The 22683-nt window shown below is 35.1% G+C and overlaps 1 protein-coding gene across 1 annotated transcript; it reads left to right on the forward strand.

Annotated features, from left to right (window-relative positions):
- The first annotated feature begins 18948 nt into the window (after window positions 1–18948).
- LOC138877597 (uncharacterized) lies at window positions 18949–21340 on the forward strand. The gene is made up of 4 exons (XM_070157221.1): window positions 18949–19479; window positions 20041–20115; window positions 20221–20566; window positions 20901–21340. The coding sequence occupies exons 1-4, from the start codon at window positions 18949–18951 to the stop codon at window positions 21338–21340; spliced, it is 1392 nt and encodes a 463-aa protein (XP_070013322.1).
- Window positions 21341–22683: the final 1343 nt, after the last annotated feature.

Raw genomic sequence — 22683 nt, forward strand, 5'->3', positions numbered from 1 at the left:
CTTATATAGATGCTCATGACTGGTGACACCCTGATGCCGGGTTGTGTCTAATCCGCAAATTGTACTGTTTCACTATTTATTTGGGATTTAATCATGTTAAAGACTTAAATTGTGATATTTTAATTGCTTAAAATGAATTGGGTGTTGTATCGGCTGGCCTTGTCTTCACGAGAGACGTCATTACGACCGGGTCTGGGTTTAGGATCGTGACAGCTGATTAAAAACAATTTAAATTAACTAGAACACAATGATTGGATCGACTTTGTGACAAAAGCAAAATATATGTTCATATAAAATGTGAAAATCAGTTGGAACTATCCAAACAAATAGGATGTTTGCATAATATAAGGTCTTGATTTTATCTTTGTGTATCGTTTTGAAGATATTGGGTTTATGAATTTAAGTTTTTTTTTTCAAACTATCTATCTTTTTCATATTTACCTTATTCTATATAATAAATATTTATTTTATTTATTTGTATTGTTTAAGGTACTAATTTTGTTGAGGAATACAAGTGTTATTTTTAGAGCATTGGAGCAATATAATTCTTTTAAATGTATCTATTCTTCATGTCCACGTAATTTTTTGATTATTCTCGGTAGTATATATTTAAATAGTGGAGATTTATCCAAAAGTTTTAAAACTATTTTAACTCAAGAGACGTGAAATGAATTTCAAAATTACCCTATGCTTCTTCGTAATTTTCAATATTATTTTTAAGTAAAAAGGTGTGAACTCGACCGCAATTATGTGATTCATGTGATTACCATATATTTTATTAATTACATATGTTGAAAAATTTGTGAAAAGATTTCTCAACAATGTTATGCTATATGTTAATAAAAATCATCTTAATAGGTGCCACATATAATTATTTTTCTTGCATTGTGACTATTATTATTGTTATATTTGAGGAGCAGAATGATCATTTTGAGTGAAATGTGCAAAAATCGAATTCCTTTGCAATTTATAAAAAAAAAAAATAATCACGGAGTATATAATGAATCCAATGCAAACTAAAAAATTGATTGCTTTGCCAAAAAGTAATTTCATTAGCTAGCCAAAAGTATATAAATATGTATACTATATATATATATAATATACATATATACAAAAAAAAATATTTATCTGCTATTATTTTTTAGAGTGGTTAAAATAAAAATTTCTCTAAAATATTTAATCATGTACTTGATTATCAGAATATGTGTATGGTTAATATTTTATTGCTTTGAATGCAATAAAGCAGTAATAATTTTATTCGGGTTATATACGATATAATTTAAATTCGACATAACTTATAAATAATTTAGACAACCCTCACAAATATGTCGAAGTAAAATAGTAAAAAAGTAATACTTTTTGGAGGTGATTCAAAGATGGACAATTATATATCTATATATATATTAAAGCTATAAAGTTGCCATAAATAATTGATTATGTAGTTAAGCCAAGTGGCAAACTAATAAATATCAATAGTATATGGTAACTTTATTCTATATTTGACTATGTTAGTCAAATATATATATATAATTTTGAATTTATATATATATATATATATATATAAATTTTTTAAATTTGAATTAAAATAAAAAAAATATATTTTATTACCATGTTATCATACTTAATTCGGTTAGAGATCATATGCAATTATATTAGGAACTTTTGTTATCTTAATTCAAATTATGTAAATTCCATTTAGCCTCTAGCAAAAATAAATAAATAATACTCCATATAACTATAAACTCTTTTACATTTAAAATCTTATAATTATAATTCTTTAAAATACTATAGCTAGATTTGAATAAAGCGAATTTCTTTTAAAATAAATATAATATATAAGGTACACGTCTATGTTTATAACAAAAAAAAAAAGTTTAAAAGTTGATAAAAATTTACTTGCATATATAATGAAGTAAACCTACATGCTGGAGAAATAAATATTACAAAAATCAATCAATATTCAACACAAGTTGTTTTTTTTTCTTTTTGAAAAATATTTGTTTGAAGAGTCAATTTATATAAATGGACATCAAACAAATAACAAAACTTGACTATATAATTGATTAATTTCTATTTAACACCTTCTAGGAATTGAAGGATATAAGCCGACCTCTTCATTTAGCTGCAGTCAAACCAACATTGCTAGGGTGTAGTATTTTTTTCATTGAAAAATATTAGTTTTGAATCATTAGATTATGTGAAAGATTTTTTTCTCGAATTCAAAAGGAGGGATATTGGTTTCTAATTGATAGTTTCTATAGCGATTTTCAAGTGTAACGAAAAGTATATTTAAAAAAATTGGTATGACGTGAAATAGTTATTTTTAAAATGTAAACAAATTATTTCGAAATGGGATTATTTTTTAAATTATAATGTAATTTTTAAAATAAAAGATAAGATATTTTTAAATTTTAGTAGAGAGTTTCTAAAATAGTTATAATAGAAGTCATATCATGGATAAAAACATGAAACCAAAATCTTATGGATTATTACATAAATATCCGGCCAGATTTATTATTTACTTTTTATAGCTAATATACATAGATGATATACCTATTACACACGATTATACACATGTTACATATGAATTATTAATAAATTACACATCCTCAATTTTTTAGTTTAAATAGTTGGGTGAGCTCCTGTTTAGGTTGATAAGATAAAGCCAAAAGAAAAATATGACAAAATTTCAACCAAAGATTAAAAATATAAATAGAGTTCTTATGTAGACAATTTCTGTTAAAACTCATCATTTTATTACGAAATAACTTAATTTTGTGTAACAAAAGAAAGAAAAACATAAAAAAAATAGGATACAAGAAAATAAATATAGAAAAAATGTATGAAAAATTTAAAAACCAGAAATAAGAGACGACAACGAATTTCTTCTTCTGTTTCATCTTTGGTGAGTGTAAAAAATTTGAAAGATGATCTCATCGATTTCAAATATTTTTTTCAACTCAAATACATAGATTATAAGATAAGGATATCTTAGAATATTTTTTTATTTACATTGTGTGTCATTTTAAAAAAATCACTATTGCTAACAAAGTGATATGATATTCGAATTTGAATTTAATTATAATTTAAGTAGTTTGCATTGAGGTTAAGCCAATCATGGTGAAAAAATTGCTTAGCAATTTTAAGACAATATATGCAATGTTATATAATAACAATCAATTAATCTAACATTTAATGATTCAAAGAACAAAAAATCTGTATATGTAAGAGTATTCAAAATTTGAAATTTGTGGCTAGAGATATCGATAAACTCAAAATGGAGTCATACTAAAATAAAATTTACCGACTAAAGAATCATTTAAATTTTTTGCTAGCCGATTAAAGTAAATTTTAAATTAAGGATAATATCTTCACTTGCATCATTATAAAAATAATTATTTTATTGAAATATATATAATGTTGTAGAAATTGAAATTTTAAAATAGAAATATTTTTTTAAATATAATAGCATACCAAATAAGAATTTAAGTAGTAGTAAAAGAGTCACGTCGTAACCAAAGAATCATTCATATTGTGCCAACCTTTGTGCTTTTCCAGAGCTCATAAATACGAGTTATTATTTCGTGACTATTTTTAGGTTCCAATGACACCAATAAGAATGGTGCAAAAATAAAATTATCATTACGAGATTTGAGAAAATGTTAGCCTTTTTTCATGTAGTGTTTCATAAACAATATCTAACGATTATCTATAATTACCTAGATCGTTTAAATTTTAAGGTTATTTACATATAATTCAAATAACTCACATATTTAACATGGTTAATGTCAAATATCAAAATGGAGTCATACTAGAAAGAAAATCACTGGCTAAAGAACTTTTTAAATTTTAGATAACCGACTAAAATGAGTTTTGAATTAAGGATAATAGTTTCACTTACGTTGTTCATATAACTATTATTGAAAAAAAAAATTTAGAAACTGAAAATTTAAAATAGAAATAATTTTAGAATATATCAACACACCAAATAAGAGTTCAAACAATAGTAAAAGAGTCAAGTCGTATCCAAAGAGTCCTTCATAGTCTCAACCTTTGATTGTTTTGCCATAAATATGAGTTATTATTTTGCTTTCTGACTATTTTTTTGATCCAATGATACCGGCGAGAATGGTACCAAAAAAGAAAAATAGAATTATAATTAGGAGATTTGAGAAATATTTAATCATTTTCATGTCTTAATTAATATCCAATGATTATCTATATTTATCGAGAAGCTTTAAATTTTAAGATTTTTTTACGTATAATCCAAATAACTCAAATATTTAATATGGTTAGTGTCCGCGCATTTGCGCGGGTGCTAATACTAGTTTCACTTTTAAGAGGGAGAAGTCAAAATTATAGAAGGAAACATATACCAAAAATGTCATCTATAAAAAAACATTTTTATCATGTTACTCACTTTATAATGATCATTTCACTTGTAAATAATTTGTTACTAAATTTAGTTAGTTGTTCTTTCACATAAAAGTTCTGACTAAAGATTTACGTGCAACGCACGTACATAGTAACTAGTCTATATATTATTATAAAAACACGAATGTTAGAATGCTAAATGTTAATCGACAAAAATATCCCCTTAAATGTTAATCGACTGTCATACCCTTCAAAGCTAAGATATTTCTTTAAGGAATTAGTTTATTTTTGGATAAAATTGTAATGTTTAAGATTGTATCCAAAAACGAGGGCTTTCGAATTCAACTAAGGAATCATTATTTGCCTACAATTGTGAAAAGAATCCTAAAACCAAACATATTTTAATTTGGATTTTCACCGGAACCAAGCTATCCTTGTCGTCACACACTTTTCTGAAAACGCGCAAAATGTATTTGGTGGAGATCTTGCACTAAATCCTAACCACTAATCTAGTTTGATTGCTCAAACTTTAATTTAATTCTACTTGGACAATACTACTAAACAATAAATAAATTTGCATAGAGTTTCAAGTCCAACCATGTTTCCAAAATAATACATTGATTGAACAGCTTCTTACATCTATGTAAAGGGCTTTGTCGGCACATTAAAATCTTAATATTGCCGCATGAAACATCCTATCTCGATCGAGGTAATTTTAATTTCCTTCGTCCTATGAAAATTCTCTCGAAGATTGATTCCATGTATAATATAATAAATATTAAATATTTTGCAAACTTCCTATTTAGAAAGGTTCTTGCAGAAGTACTATCAGCGTATTAAACATATTATTATGGATAATTTTTCTTCAAGTTATGCTATATATGTTCTATTGTCTGGAAAAATCGGTGAATTACTGAAGAAAGATAAAAGGGCACTTGTGTTCCTTATGTCTTTAGATGGTCATAGCGCTTCTTCTGAGGAAATACTTATTCTTTAGATGCTTGATGATCACAAAAAACTAGCAATGTCATAACTAGAAGAATATTATAGGGAGATAAGTTAATTCTATCACCACTTTTTCTTTGTCTGATCAATTCCTAACGCAATATGTTTCAGATTATTTACTCTTTTCAAATCGTTCTATTTTGTGTTCAATTTATACTTTTCTTCTGGTGTAGAGTGTCTCTAGGATTGATTTACTTAATGAAGTTTCTCAATTTGAGGAATTCTTGATGTATTTGTGGATATTTTATTAACAATTATATATGAAAAGTTGCACGCAGAACGGGAATTCACAGGTTGTTATTCAAGCATGCTATACGAAAAGGAATTTTCCTGGTGCATTGACAATGGGTATTCAAAAGTGGTCATTAAATAATACTCTCTGTTGGTAATTAATCTTTTAAATAGCGAATATGTGTTCATGGGTCTATCTATTGTTCTACATTATATTAGAAAAAAATAATTAAAGGTATGGACCTTTCAAAATTGTACATTGCTTTAGTCAATGAAAGTATCGAAATGTGAAAAACATTATTTGAACAAAATATAATCGATTACATTATAAATTGGAGCGTTAACGGTGCTAACTATCATTATTTTTTCATGCACAAGCTTTTAAGAATTACTCCTTCCATCCTAATTTATACTTCTCTGGAATAATCTTCTATCTTTGGAATAAGCAACAAAATCCACCAATGGAACATTATTTGGCAAATTCCCTTTTCACTATCTTAGATTATTATGTTGGGTAATTTTATCTTTAAATTTTTGTAAAATATTTACATACATATAATTGATCATCTTTACATATTTACACCATTTTGAATTCGAGTTTTATGTTAATGTTACATTAATTTTTAGCATTTAAAAGACCGTCAACGTCAATTTATCCCTCTTTAATATAAATAATTGACTGAAGATATACGTGCAACGCACGTACATAAAAACTAGTATTATATTAAAAGTACGAAGGGCCTTAGCGAAATGTTATTCGTCTTTTTTACCCCTTAAAAATTAATTTCACATTAGATAAATTAGTCATTTAGTTATTTTCTTAATACTTTTAAATAGACATTAAATTATATATTAGATAAAGCCCTTCACCGACCACCCGTAGCTCTATTTATATATTTTTAATACTCCATGCCTCCAAATTCTTATCTCAAAATCCCTGAAAGGAAGACATCAAAAGATCAATCTACTCGAGGATTATTCTGTATTTTGAATCAATCAACCTACACTTTCAACATGATCATAGGTACTAACATTCAAATTTTTTTTAAATGCAAAGATAACAGGGTTTTGATTTAAGCCAGATTGTGTTATTTGACGTTTAGTTTAGAAACTCAGTTTTGTAGTCTTGTGTGATTTTCTAAGACTACTTATTGGGGTGCCTAATATATATGCTTTGGCTGATCTCTTAGATTTTATTTTGTGGTTCTATCTTCTGGAGTGGCAATGGTACTTTTTGTTTAGTGTTTGTTTTATGGCTTTGAAGAATTAAATTTTAATAATTTAAAAGTGTTAAGATAGAGAAATAGCTCCTAGGGTATACATATTCTTTTTTCTACTTGTGGATTGTCACGATTTACTTGTAATTAATTAAGAAAAAAATTTGGTTGGTGTTGCTTAATGCCAGGATCTCATTATGCTGCTTAGGTTATGAAATTTTCTATACTTGTCAGTTGTATCTTATCATTCAATTAACAAAATTTTATGCAGAATTACAATTCTTTTAAGGTTGAATTAGTATTACTGTGTTAGTTCGTTGATAACTAATTTAGTATGTTGCATTCTATGTTGTTAAATTGCTAAATTTATTTTTTTATTGCAGCGAGAAGAAATTGAAGAGGAAGATATTACTATATTAATTGAGAAGGTGTTGTCATTAATAGGAGAATAACTAGGAAGTTAGAAGTAATAACAACTAATATGGAAGTAATTATCCATTTTGATTTAAAAAATACAACTATTTCATAAACGACTAAGTCAGTAATCTGCTTGTCGTATAGAAATACTTTTGAATTTTTGTATATCTTAAGTTATAGCAAATTAATCCAGATTTCACATTGTACATGCACAAAAGAAAATATTTTACTATTATGAATTCACTTGGTATGCTCACATAATTACTATAACTTTAAACTGAACTAGGATTCTTCAACAATACAGTTTCCTTCTTGAAATATTTGGTTCCATTTTTTTTTTTTCCTTTCGGATATTTACTTATTTAGGAAAACAAATAGAAAAGTGACGTATAAAAATAAAATTTCGAGGAACGAGAGAAAGAATATGAACATCTAAAGTCAAACAGAAAATGTCACCTTTAATGATTCTTCGGGAAAGATTGTTTCTGGCGATATGATTAAATTGAATGTTTTTTTTTTACTTTTCCTCAATTTTTTTCCGTTTTGGATCTTTTAGAGCAACGTTTAATAAATAGGTATGTTATGCTTTTTTATATTCTATTTACCTTTTATTTTTATTAATTATGTCAATATACCATTACTTTTATTGGACAATATAATTATAATTACAATTAATAATTTATTTTTGGTAAAACTAAATTTAGGACTTTAAGATTCGATATGATTTTTTTTACTTTGATATTCCTTTAGTTTTGGTAAGTTAAACTCTAAATTGGGTAGAATTATACGAACAGGTTCCACAAATGAATTGGGTAGAATTTGTCAATGTGATAATCTTGGAAGAATTTAAAATTCAATGAATGTTAGACCTAAGCCAAAATATAAAAAGGTAATAAAATTCAATGAGATTTAAATTTAGATAGTCTTTTGTTTGTTCGTTGACCTTGTTTATGTTTTCTAAAATGAGCTAGAGAATAGCTTTTCGAGAACAAGTCTAACCAGAACTCTTAAATTTTCAAGAGTTATGTGTTCTGGTTGAAACTGAAAAGTAACCATCATAACTTACGAAATTGAAGCGACGAAATTATAAAGTTAAATTAAATTTAAGTTGTGAATATATTAATTGATCATTAAAAATTTATATAAGGCAATTTCTTCTTTTATTGACTTAGCTATATAAAACTAATTTTTATCATTTTTAGGAACATAAATTTTTATTTTATAATGTAAACACTAAATTGTATAATATTTAATATTTATGCGATATCTAAAATATACTGTCTCATTGAGACATATACACGCGCAATGCGCGTACCCAAAGACTAGTGTTTAAAAAGAAGCATACATTTGATTTGCAAGACGCGAAACACAGCAATTTTTGCTGGATTTCAACTTTAGATAGTTGAAAATTAAGATACTAATTGTGTTGGGTCATCACTTGTGTTACAAGTGAATTCAGTATTTCGAGGCCTAAAAAAAACCTCCTTTTTACCTCACTTTGATTTACGTGCATGGTCCGGACCTATATCCAGAAAGCTTTCTATGTGAAAATATGAGAAATAGAAATTTCTAGAGTTAAAATTTGATTATGGTTGACTTTGGTCAACATTTTGAGCAAACGGACCCGGATCCGTGTTCCGACTATCCTGGGAGGTCCGCAGTAAAATATGTGACTTGGGCGTATGCCCGAAAATGAATTCCGAGGTTTCAAGCCTTAGAAATCAATTTTTGAAAGAAAATATTTTACTGAATTATCTAAGAAATGAAGAAAAGAATTAATGTTTGAAACCATTAGTATCGGACCCGTATTTTGGTTCCGGAGCCCGATACAAACTTGTTATAGTATTTAAAAGATAACTGTGAAATTTGGTGAAAAATAGAATTTATTTGACGTGAGTTGGACTTCCAGTTGAAAAGTTATGAACTTTGAGTGTTCTTGATGAAAATGTTGAGTTTTGAGGTTTAATTCATGGTTTAACATGTTTTTATGATGATGTGATCGCACGAGTAGGTCCATTTGATGTCTTTGAGTTAGTATGCACACTTGGTTTGGAGTTCCGAGGGCTCGGGTGAGTTTCGGGTAGGTTCCGGGATATCTTAGGCTTAAAATATGGATGTTGCAGGTTCAGAGAAGTGCAAATCTTTGAACCCGCCAGTGCTGACCGCATTGGTTTTGGTGCTGTCCGCGGTGGGGGCTGTGCGGCCGCACTCGATTTTGTGCGGTCCGCACAGGTTCATTGGTCCGAATTCGGAAGCCTATATCTTTTGATCTACAAGGAATTCTGAGATGATTCAAAAACAAAAGTTGTAGCCCTTCGTGTCTAGTTTCCAGAAAGGTAAAGCAATCACAATTTGGAAATCTGTAGAGAAAGTTATGGCCAAAATACTAAAGCATATCACTGCAGTCCACATGGAGAGCTGTGCGGCAGCACTCGATATTTTGCGGTCCGCAAAGGGGGTCTGAGAGGAGTATATTAAAACGGGATTTTCAGTTATTTTTCATTTTTCAAAACCCCAAAAACATAAGAGGCGATTTTTCAAACAACTTTTCTTCTCTAAAACATTGGTAAGTGATTTCTAACTCATTTTCTTTACTTCTTAACTTCTTTTTACAAGATTTCATCCTAGGATCTAGAGTTTTCATGGTGGAATTGGGAACTTTGGGAAAAACCTAAGAATATTGAAATTTGGGGAGTTAGATCTCAAATTGAGTCCGGATTCCAAAACTAATTATATATCCGGGCTCGGGGGTGAATGGATAATCGAGTTTTGGTTCGAACCTCGGGTTTTGACCATGTGGGCACGTGGGCGATTTTTGACTTTTTGGAGAAAACACTAGAAAACCTATTTTCATGCATTAGAATTGGTATATTTAGCATTTATTAATGTTATTAAGTAAATTGTGGCTAGGTACAAACGAGTTGGAAGTGGAACCAAGAGGTAAAGCGGTAGTTGAAACTTGATTGTGCTCGTGGCTTTGAGGTAAGTGTTTGGTCTAACCTTAGCTTGAGGGATTAGGAGTGTCACGACTCGGATTTCCTACCCTTGGGAGTCGTGATGACGCCTACTAATGTGAGCTAGGCAAGCCAATTATGTGAACAATTTACCTTTTTTTTACCCATTTTATATTCATTAACAATTGCGAAGTAATAACATTTAAATAGCGGAATTTAACATAAGCGGAAGAAAAAGCAATAAGCTAGCTGAACATGAATCCAATACAACTATTTGAGTCTCGACTACCCAGAACTGGTGTCACATTTTCACAAACAGTCTAAAATACTACAAATAAAGATCTGAAAGAATCAAATACAACACTGTCTCTGGAAAACATGTAAGAAATAGGAAAGTAGATGGAAGGAGACGCCAAGGCCTGCGGACGCCTACAGGACTACCTCGGATCGCCTGATGAACAAGAATCAACAATCTCGCTGCGGTCCGAAGTCTACAACACTGGGGTCTTCTCAAAAGAGTGTAGAGTGTAGTATCAACACAACCGACCCCATGTGCTGGTAAGTCATTAGCCTAACCTTGGCGAAGTAGTGATTAGGCTAGGACCAGACCACCAAATAAACCTGTGCAGTTATATAATATACAACGGAAAGTAAAGCAGGAATAAACAAGTAAAGATGGGAGGGGGAAACATGCTGCGGGGGTATACCAGTAATAACAGTAAATCCAGAGTAACAGTCTAAGGGCTGCTTAGGATTCACAGCGAACAAAAGAAACTAAAATCCAAAATAAACACACTTGTATCAATAATTGTTGCGGCGCGTAACCCGATCCCAATATATAACAACACTGTTGCGGCGTGCAACCCGATCCATATCATTTATCATTGTTGCAGCGTGCAACCCAATTCACACATATTATTGTTGCGGCGTGCAACCTGATCCACATATATATAACAACACTATTGCCGTTGATACCCAATTTTTCCCTGTATACTTTTTTAATATGCAAAATACTTTCAAAATAGCATATATATATATACATATATAAGTATGTCCAAAGGTTTTCTCACTTTTCCTTCATTTTTAAAGATTTTTTAAATCAATTTATTGCCTATTTTATCAAGAAAAATCCAATAATTATTCCCAAAATTATCTTTTTGGTAATTTATTTATTGGATTCTCATATTTATGCTAAAATATAGCTAACATAATTTTATGCGTATTTTCACAAATTTATTTGACATTTTAAAAGCTAAATTGCATATAATTGCAATATTGGCCTCTTTTAAAATACAAATCGTATTTATATTTATAAAATTGACTCCAGTATTTTTCATTTGATAATTATGTATTATTAATAATTTTAGTGCTTTTAATTTATTCTCAGAAATTATTTTACTATTTTTATAAAATCAAGTAAGGGAAAAGTGGTTATTTAAATACTAGCCCTGTTTATTTCAATTATAGCCCTAAATCAACCCCAATTTGAACCCAATATCAAACCCAATTACCCAGCCCAAATCCTAAATCTACCCAGCCCACGACCCTTTTAAATGACCCGCCCAGATCCCCATTCAATCCAGGCCGTTGATCGAAATGATCAATGGCCACCATTTGCCCCTTCCTTTTTTAACTTGGACCTACCCCCAAACCCTGGTCATTTGCACCTACAGCCTCCCTTGAATTCTCCCTTCTCCCAACTCTCTCTCAGAAACCCTAGCCGCCACCTTCAATCACCACCTAAAACCGACCAAATCCATGGCTTCCAAAGCCATTGATGGCATGTATCTACCCCCTACGACTCATACATGCTCGATTATCATGGCTTCAAGGCCAGACCTTGAAGAAATTTGGTCCAGACCTCGGGTGTTTTCAGTGCTATGGCTGTCTCCAGCCATGTTCGACCTTGCTCTGGCCAGCTATGGCCATTCAGGCCTGATCTCGACCTCTCCTGCTTAGATCGATGATTTCCAAGCCTTTCTCACCCTCTGAGTTTCTTCTGAAACCCTAACCTTCGAGGTTCTTCTAATTTTTTTAGATTCGTTGTAGATCTGTGTTCTCTCTAAGCTTTTAAACATTTTCTCAAAGTCTCTTTCAAAACTTTACCTTCAAAACCTTTATCTTTTCCGATTTAGGGTTTTGTTAAGATAGTTCAAAGCCTTCTCTGTTTTTAGCGTGTTCTACTGTGTTTCTTATGTTTATTCTTCTACTGTGCTTCTTATGTTGATTCTTCTACTGTGTCCTTATGATTGTTCTTCTACTGTATTTCTCTATGTTAAAGTCTTAGTCCTTTCTTAAGGTTTCTGATTTATTCTCGTCATTGATATTTTGTCTGATTCTCTTGTCTTTCATCTCTATACTCGATTGATGGTAAAAACCCTAAAATTTGGGGGTTCATTCGAGTTTTGAGACTATTTGCTATGTGATTTGTCTGTTCCTCATCTCTGAACTTGTTTGGTTTCAAAACCCTAATTCCTTTGGACCTATTCGAGTTCCTGAAGTCGTTTCATCTACTGCTCGACTGAGTTTCGAAATTTTTGTTTCAACTTTTGTTTCTTTATATGATTTTGACTTCCTGCTAAACCCTATAAGATATTTTACTTGACCCTTTGCATGCTATTTGATACTCTCTCCCTTATCCATTGCTGAGTTACTGAAACTGACCTATGTGACCACCATGTTCCAATAGTCCACTACTTACTGATTTTGCAATTGCATGACACTTTTCTTTGTCCTAAATTCAGCCTCGCATGCCTAATACTTGTGTGCTCTTTATATATGCTGAGCTTCTCCTCTAAAATGACTTTCGATTTTTGGCTGATTTCAAACCTCCTTGTGTATGTCTGATTGACTCTTTCCTTGTTTTACTAATTTTCATGTTTCTTGGTGTGATTTGAAATCTTTCCTTAGCCTTTTTGACTTGGTTTATTCATGAACCAGTAATTTTGAATCTCTGACTCCTTGATTTACTATGTACTGATTGATTCTTGCCTTATTTGTTTAACCGTATATTTCAAAGATCCTTCCCTTAATTAAACTCCTATGTATTTACCCCTAATTTTCTACTTTGCATAAGATGCTTATTCGATCTCTTTCCTTAAATAATTTTTGTTCATTACCGTTTAAGTTTGAACTCCTTAATTAAAGGATGTTTTTCTGCTAATTGATTTTAATTGGTACGTGGTTATTTTCTTGCCTTATTCTCTGCCCGTTTTCAAACTATAAATACCATGCTCTTTCATTGAAACAAAAAAACACACGAACACTCTTAGTTTTCTGAACTCACACTCACATTCAAAAAGCACTTTCTCTTTTGTCACTTGTACTGTGGCCTGTTTTCTTTCAAGTACTGCTACTACTGTATTTTGCTTCTTTGAACTAGTATGTTCTGATTAAATTTCCAGCATCACAACAATGTGTTTACTTAATACTTTTACCTTCTTATCTGTCTACTGCTTGTGTTTAGTTCAGTACTTATTTTAGCATGCTATAATTTCCTTCTGCCTATTCTGAATCTATTATGAATGCTAAACCCCCACCCCAATGTGTTTGATGCTATGGTTTGCTTGAGGCATGACAATACTGAATATTACTGCCCATGACTCAAGCTTGATCCCCTACTTCTATGTTTCCATGATATTGTATGTTCTGGTAGGCTTATAGGCATGCCCGAATTATCTATTGTTGTGCATGCCCAAAGCTTACCCTTGCCTAAGCACATAGGCTCTTTGCAACTTTCCTATTCCCCTGAACCCCTTTTGTGTACTTGTTTGTAGCTGTTTCCCTCTCCTTCACCCTTTTAGAACTCTGCTCTTCACTTGCACTCACTCTTAGACTTTAAGTTCTGCCCCCCTCTTGTGAGCCTTGACTTGGGACCCCTTGAGTTCCCTCTGAACTTGGACACTTAAGGGCTGGTACTTCCACACTGCACTTGCCCCTATTCTGGTAATACAATTTGGGTGTGAGCACTGCCCGGAGTCCCATTGAGGCCCTTAGGGAACTCTGACACACTCAAATTGGAGAAAGGCTTTGGATCAATGGTCCTTGAGTTGAGTTTATCTTGTAACTCAGAGAGGAAGTCAGAATCAGGCTTCCTATAGTTGTACTTTTTTACTTTTCCTGATGTAATTTTATTTATTATGGTTTGTAATAATTTGTAATAGACATTTGGGACTGGTTAGTGAAAAAGGGTGGGTAACTATGTATGCAAAAGAGTAGAAATCGTGACTATAGGACTACTATAGTCCTGCATATTCAATCTCATATAGAAACGATGTCTATAGGATTCTGCATATTCAATTACATCTAGAAATCATGTCTATAGGGTTCTGCCTATTTAACTTCATATAAAAATTATGCCTATAGGATGTTCTGAAATCTGCATGTTCAAACATCACTTAGAAATCATGTCTATAGGATTCTGCATATTTAATTTCATATAGAAATCATGCCTATAGAAATGTTCAATTCTGTATAAGGTTTAAAACAAGGTCCGCATTTAGACACCACGCCTACAAGGTCTTAAATCAGTAACGCCTAGAAAGCATGCCTATAGGAGTTTCTAATAAAAATATGATTTGCCTCACTCAGTGTTAGATATAAAACCAGTAGTAATGGTTGCTATCGTTTGCAAAACTTGCAATCAATTCGTTTAAATTTTGCCTCTCTCTTTCAATAATCTGAGTCCTTCACTTAGCGAGTTTAACAAGTATGCATTCAAACAGTTCATTTCGAGCATTACTGTTTCATTGCCTTCTGAATCCAGTAGATACCATGCCTATAGGACCCCTATTCAAACACTTAGGCAAGCCTTAGGTTAATAAATACAAACTGAATCTGCTTCTGTTAATAATTACAACCAGTAGGCAGGCCTGATTTAGACTTCTTATTTGAGTTATCTGATAAGCTGAAACTATCTCAACAATTTCCTCTCACTCATCTTTAATACCTTATAAATTAGACCTAAACAGTATGTGTAAGTCATGCTCATTATGTGCTTCTTTGTTTAAGGAGGTATATCTGAGCCTCTGCTTGTTATATGTTTTCCTCGATTTGCAATGCGTGTTTTGTATGTCGCCTAGAGTTTTACCTTTGAAACTCCAAATAACCCCAACATCCTTCCCTTTTAGGGTTAGTAGTCCTAAATGCTTCCGGGACTGATAGGATTGGGGCGGGTAATAGCATGCAATAAGTAAACGAGACCAATCCGCATTTTAAATACCTTAACGGGGTGGGAAGGGTAAATATGGATATGATGACCACGCGATAGTGTCACATGTAGCCCCTCATTGAGGAGTGATTACCGGGCATTGTGTGGGGTGATCCATATTGTTAATAAACCTAGGACCCCTTTCCCTTACTTCTTTATTTCTTTTATCATTTCAATTCCTTCTTTAAAAATCAGCTTCCTTGGCTTTTTCAAACTTTGTTTGTTTGCAAACTATTATATGAAATCCCCTCTTATTTGAGCTTTATTTGTCTACATGATAATTGCACCCCAAATTTACAATAATTTTCTGGCAGAGAACCACACTAGTGAATTCTGAGGGGTGCCTAACACCTTCCCCTTGGAATAATTTCAAGCCCTTACCCTAATCTCTGGTTATTCAAAATCAAACCCTTTTGGTGTCCTAATGCACCTTAAATCATTAGGTGGCGACTCTTCAAATGCAAACCCAATTCCCAAAAGGAATGAGGTGTCCCTCCAAATGTCATAAACCCTATTTCACTCTAGAAAAAGGGGGCGGGACAGCATGACGACTCTACTGGGGATTTTTAGGCTTTCATTTCAGACTATTATTGTGAATTTATGCTTCTTTATGCGCAATTATCCGTTTATTTATTTCAAGCATTCAATTTTCTTTCCAAAACTGACTTGTCTTTTTATTTTTTTTCTTTACTGCTTTTCTTTACTATTGCTTTAAATTATGAAGAACTGTTGTATTTACTGCTTTCCTAACATGCAAATATGTGACAACCTGTTTTAATTGTTGCATAATCATGCTCAACATCATACTCCACTCGTGCCTAACAAAATACCATAGAAACGCTTATAATGAGTGGTTGCGCTCTTCCGATATTATCCCCCCTAAATCAGGAAAAAGCGTATTTGCGGTAAAACCAGTCGATCAATGGTGTAGTCGACAGTTCCATGACTTTCCCCCTTGAGTTGTCCACTCAAGGGTACCAGTCTAAAACCTCATAGAAACCTTACTTTGTTCAAGTTGTGCATACATCATGGTCAAGCCTAGCTGGGTCAGTTATGTTGTCCACATAATGATCCTTTACGATAGCCTTGTCCAAAGTCCACTGGGATTCCCTAAAACCCAAACGGACGTTACCACATTTATGCATTTATTTAGAGAACTAAATGTTTTTATGCTAATTATTGATATTAAATAGTCGAGTCTGGTGGGGGGTAAGGGCCTAACCCTTTTGTCTTGCTAAAATATGGGAGGATCTTCACTCTAGTGATCAAACCCTTGTCCGTAAATATCTGGGCAACCTACCTTATCTCCTGGAAATCCAACCCAACAACAAGATCATAGAAGATGCCACTTTATACTGGGATTGTGAGAGGTCCGTGTTTCGCTTCGGGGACATTGAATGACACCCTTGCTAGAAGAAATAGGAGGATTGACCGGTATACCATGGGAACACCGGGATTGTTAATGCCTGAGAACTGCAAGGGCAGGGGTTTTCTCAAAATGATGGGTCTGAAGAAGAATCCAGAACTGACATGTCTGAAGGAATCTTATATCCCCTTCGACTATTTGTATGAGAGGTATGGTCACAGCAAGTCCTACCGTACCTATCCTGACAAATTTGCCATCACATCATTAGGGCATATTCACCGAAGGGTCTTTATATTTATGTTTTATTTCCTGGGGTTGATATTGTTTCCAATGAAGAAAGCAAGGATCCATACCAGGCTGGCTATGGTAACCAAAACTCTGATGGAGGGCATTGGTGGGCAACCTTTCAGTATTGTGCCCATGATTATTGCGGATATATATCGAGCTTTGGAGAAGTGTCAATGAGGAGACAAACACTTTGAGGGATCCAATTTGCTACTTCAGCTCTGGCTCATGGAGCATCTCCAAAGGGGTGAATACCGACAGGAAATTCAGCGAAGAGACTGGGATGATCATATCACTTTCCATCATCCGAAGCGAATGAACTATATGCCCAACATGTTCACCCAGCCGGAAGATGCCAGAGGATGGGTATGGTTATTTGATAACCTTACCGAGGACCGGGTACAATATATGTTCGAATGGTTCCCTACTGAGGAGTTCTTCGCCCAATCCAGGGATGCGCCATTTCTGATATTAATCGGTCTGAGAGGAACCTACCCTTATGTCCCTCTCCGAGTTATGAGACAGGCTGGTAGGAAGCAGGTTATACCAAGGGTCGACAAGATGAGTCACTTCCGGGATGACTTCTAAGCTGATGACAGTCCTTATAAGTGCCAAGCTCAGCATATGTGGCATTGCAAGATCATCATGGGAAGAGACACCATTGAGCCAGACAGATACCACGGTGGTTGCGCTCCCTACTATTTAGGTTGGTTAGAATCTAATCACGATGGTTTGGGTCAGCCAGGACTTGCTAGGGGCCACAAGATCATAGATGAGAGGGCCGAGGCATAGGTCAAATGCAATCAACTATGCAAGAGGATTCGGGAATGTGAAAGCGAGCACTGTGAGATACAAGAAGCCAACCAAAAGCTGATCGAGGAGTGGAAAGACATGGCTGTCAGTGCCAACAAGCGACTAGGGTACTTGGAGCGGGGCATAATAGAGCTGGAAAGGAAATTTCTCAAAAGAATCGAGGATTGCCAGAATGCTGAGGGAAATGAGGGCGGACATCTAGCCAGAGCCTACCTATTGCTGGGACTTCGCGAGTTGGGAAAGCTATTCGATGGAGCCAAAGATGCCGAGTCTGGGGAAGGTCCTTCTGGGACCAAGTAGATAGGAATTTACTTTTTCGTTTTATGAATGTAATAAGGCCAACAACCATTAGTGATATTTTATTTCCTGTTATTTAGTGTCGATTTGGGACTCGTCTACTTTTATCGATAAAATGAGGCATTTAGCATTCTAAGTTATCCGAATCAACTTGTCGCTAGGCCTACCTCGGGCACAAAGAGGTTCCCAAGTAGGACACGATTTACATTCTTGCACTATGTGTTTAAATATCGCAACATTTTCTTATAATCCTCACTAACTTGTTACCTTTTTGTTTTTATTTTTGTTTTATTATTACCCTCCCCAAAGGTTACTTCGTGCATTCTGGCAATATCATCTTATTCCACGAGATCCAGGGGCCCTCCTCCCACTCCTCCTTTTAGTCCTGTCAAAAACAAGAACAAAAGGAAGATGGAAGATTTGAACAATGCCAGAAAGGAGAACTCAACTGAACGGGTAGAGGTCACTCACGGTCATGGTACTCAGGTTTCCAAAGAAAATGCATCCCAACTAGAACAAAAGCTGCTGAAATTCCAAGAAGAACTTGATCAGGTTCGAAATCTGGAAAATCTGTCATTTTCCCTCACCACTCCAGATGTCAATTTCCCCAATGCTCAGAACCCCACACCTCCACAAAATATCCCGAAGCCACAGAATCATCCCATTCCTCACCACCACGGCAACACGTCCCATACTTTCAACAATACCCCACTGCTCATCCCGGAACCCCAAAAATCCACAAATGACCACTTCCACACCCATCATAACATCCCTATATACATGGAGACCATGCCACACTCCACCCAACCCATCTCAAGTACACCTGGGTCTAATGATAAGGACTTGCTCATTAGGAATCTGGCCGAAGAACTTAAGAAATTGACTAGCCGGATTCAAGGCGTCGAAGGAAGCAAAGGGATTGAGGGGCTGAACTATGAAGATCTCTACATACAGCCCAATGTTGAACTGCCTGAGGGGTACAAACCTCCGAAGTTCGAAATGTTCGATGGTACAGGAGATCCAAGGGTCCATCTAAGAACATACTATGACAAGATGGTTGGAGTAGGGAAAGACGAGAGAATCTGCATGAAGCCTTTCATGAGAAGTTTGAAAGGAGATACTTTGTCTTGGTACATCAGCCAGGATCCAAAAAAGTGGTCAAGCTGGGTGAGCATGGTGTCCGACTTTATGGACATGTTTAGGTTCAACATAGAAAATGCGCCGGATGTGTTCTACATTCAGAATCTAAAGAAGAAACCTACAGAAACATTTAGCGAGTACGCTACTCGCTGGAGGTCCAAAGCTGCTAAGGTCAGGCCTACCTTAGAAGAGGAACAAATGAACAATTTCTTTGTTCGAGCTCAGGACCCGCAGTATTATGAACGACTAATGATGATCAAGAGCCACAAATTTTCCGACATTATCAAGCTGGGTGAAAGGATTGAAGAGGGCGTCAAAAGCGGTATGGTTACAAACTTCGAGGCCCTACAAGCCACAAATAAGGCCTAACAGTCCGGTGGTGTGTCCAAGAAAAGGGACGTAGGAGCCCTCATGGTGGCATAGAGAACCAAATCTCCCATCAAATACCAAACCTACCCAATGACTCCACTCACATATTAGCCAACTCCAAACTACCAAGCACCCTCACTCTCTTACCAAACTCCACCACCCACTTATCAGTCATCTCCACCTCCCACATATCAGCCTACTTCACCCAGATATTCCCAAACAACACATGTTTACCAAGCCTACAATACTCAACCATCCCACTATCAATCACCCCCTGCACACCAAAACTTCCATAGACCTCGACTAAATTTTGACCGCAAACCTTCTAAACAATATACAACCATTGCTGAACCTATTGACTAGTTGTACGAGAGACTCAAAGTCGCTGGTTATATCACCGCTATCCCTGCTGCAACTCCTGATAACCCTTCTCAGTGGGTTAACCCAAACAAATCTTGTGCATACCATTCCTGCATGAAGGGGCACACCATCGACGAATGTCGTTCTTTGAAGGATAAGATCCAGACTTTGATTGACAACAAGATTATTATGGCAAAAGAGCCCGCTCCGAATGTCCGCAATAACCCTCTGCCAGACCATAAAGGTGAAGATGTTCACATGATTGAAATAGAGGATGATTGGGATCCTGAGGGGTCTATCGAGTTGATCGTAGAAGGTGATGACCCAAAGAAGCCAATAGTTACCCTTAATCCAATCATAGTCCAGATTTATCCGTTTGGGGATGCTGAGGTAAATATGTCCATGCCACTCGAGTTTGAAACAACGTCATATGCAAAGACACCATCGACAATTGAGGTCGAATTCGTGTCTCCAACAAATGCACCTACACCATTCGAAGTTGCAGTTTTACCACACGTTCGGGGTGAAGGTAGCCATGCCGATCCCAGTGGCAATGTCGGCCATGACGCCATTCCACACAAAGGCTATACCATAAGACTATATAGCTGAGGCAAGGAGGAAAGGCAAGGTTAGGTTCGAGAAAACTGTTGCCGCACAGGGTATTACGAGAATGGGTAGGGTCTATACCCCAGAACATCTAGCTAAGTCAAGCAAGAAGGCCTCCAATCGGCCGCCCATCATTGAGACAGGTCCAGACGATCTTTGGAGAAAGATACATGCCAAGGAATACTCGGTCATCGACCAATTGAACAAAACACCAGCACAAATCTCTATACTTGCTTTGCTACAAAATTCTGAGGCAGACACGAATACTCTGTTGAGGGTGCTGAGTGAAGCATACGTGCCAAGCAACATCACGGGCGAGGAAATGGCTAATATGGTAGGACAGGTATTGGAGAGCCACAAGATCACTTTTCATGAGGATGAGCTTCCACCTGAAGGGTTGGGACACAACAAAGCACTACACATCACTATGCAATGTGAAGACTACTTCATCACCAGGATCCTGATCGACGGGGTTTCCAATCTCAACATTTGTCCATTGGTAACACTCAAGAAGTTGGGTAAGGGACTGCACGAGATAAAGGATAGAGCCATCAACGTGAAAGCTTTCAACGGTTCCCAAAGGTCCACCATTGGGGAAATTAGTCTGTGCTTACAGATGGGGACAACTTGGTTCGATGTTGATTTCCAAGTGATAGACGTGCCAGCATCTTACAATCTACTGTTGGGACATCCATAGATCCATGCCACTGAGGCTGTAGCATCAACACTGCATCAAGGAGTAAAGTTTGAATAGAACCACCACGAAGTGATCATTCACGGCGACGGTAGCAATCCCATATACAGTCGCTGGACCATTCCGTCAATTGAAGGAAGAAGGAAGCTGGGTAGAGAGATTTACCACCATATTGAACGAGTGAATGCTGTTGACAAAGACAAATGGTAGGACAACAAGATAGAGAGTATACTGAATTAGTGTGGCTACGAACCTGGCAAAGGGCTTGGCAAGAATCTCCAAGGAATCGCTAAGCCCATAAAGCTCAAGAAGCATGGCACTACTTTCGGTCTGGGATATGAGCACACCTGGGAGGAATTCAACCACTAGTCGCCACCATGGCACGGTCTTTACTATCCGCTGGAGCAGCCAATACCACATTTGGAGCAGACTTTCCAACCGGCCGGTGTTATCTATGGGTCAGAAGAAGAAGAAGCACTTGCAGCGGTGAAGAATTTGTTCCTAGAAGATAATGACATGGACTGTTGTGTTGTTCTCGAGGAGGAGGGGGATGAAGGCCCTTCCATATAGGCCGTAAGCAGAGGGGCATGCCTCAATAACTGGACCATCAGGACAACCAGAGCCCGACGACCCTCAAGGTAGCAAGGCTAAAATAAGCATCATGCATTGTTTTTATTTACTAAATGATTTTCCTTTCGCATTTTAATTCCCGCAATAAGATCTCCAATGTTCAAAACGATTATGCAATTTATCAAAGCATTTTGACTTTCCATATGAATCAACACTTATTACTATTATTTTCTCTCATTATTTTACTTATACAACATTACTATTACCTATCTTGATGAACCGATGACTGTGACGTGCAACGAGACAATGCAACAAACGGACACAAATTCAGAGGAAGATGAAATACCAGAAGAGGTTGTTAAGGAAGTTGAGAATTTTGAGAACAGACCTAACTCCAACCCGGACGAGACCGAGATTGTTAACCGGGAGATGCAGAGAAAGTTAAAGAAACGAGAATCAGTGTCCACTTATCGCCATCAGAAAAGAAGGAATACACAGAATTTCTAAGGGAATATGAAGACATATTCGCTTGATGATATGATGACATAACTGGTCTGAGTATATCTATTGTGTCTCACAAACTGCCAACCAATCCAACATGTCTGCCGGTAAAGCAAAAGCTCAGAAAGTTTAAGCCTGACATGAGTCTGAAAATCAAGGAAGAAGTCACTAAGCAAGTCAAAGCCAAGGTTCTCAGGGTAGTAGAATACCCAACATGGTTAGCCAACATTGTGCCAGTACCAAAGAATGACGGGAAGGTTAGAGTCTGTGTCGAC

This window comes from Nicotiana sylvestris, chromosome 9 (genome assembly GCF_000393655.2).
Source record: "Nicotiana sylvestris chromosome 9, ASM39365v2, whole genome shotgun sequence".
In the NCBI taxonomy this organism is placed as follows: domain Eukaryota; kingdom Viridiplantae; phylum Streptophyta; class Magnoliopsida; order Solanales; family Solanaceae; genus Nicotiana; species Nicotiana sylvestris.

Coding starts and splice junctions, on each gene's coding strand:
- LOC138877597 (XM_070157221.1), top strand. CDS start 18,949: ATGGAGACCATGCCACACTCCACCCAACCCATCTCAAGTACACCTGGG. Junction 20,116..20,220: donor CTGATAACCCTTCTCAGTGG/GTTAACCCAAAC, acceptor ATTGACAACAAG/ATTATTATGGCAAAAGAGCC. Junction 20,567..20,900: donor ACCACACGTTCGGGGTGAAG/GTAGCCATGCCG, acceptor ATTCTGAGGCAG/ACACGAATACTCTGTTGAGG.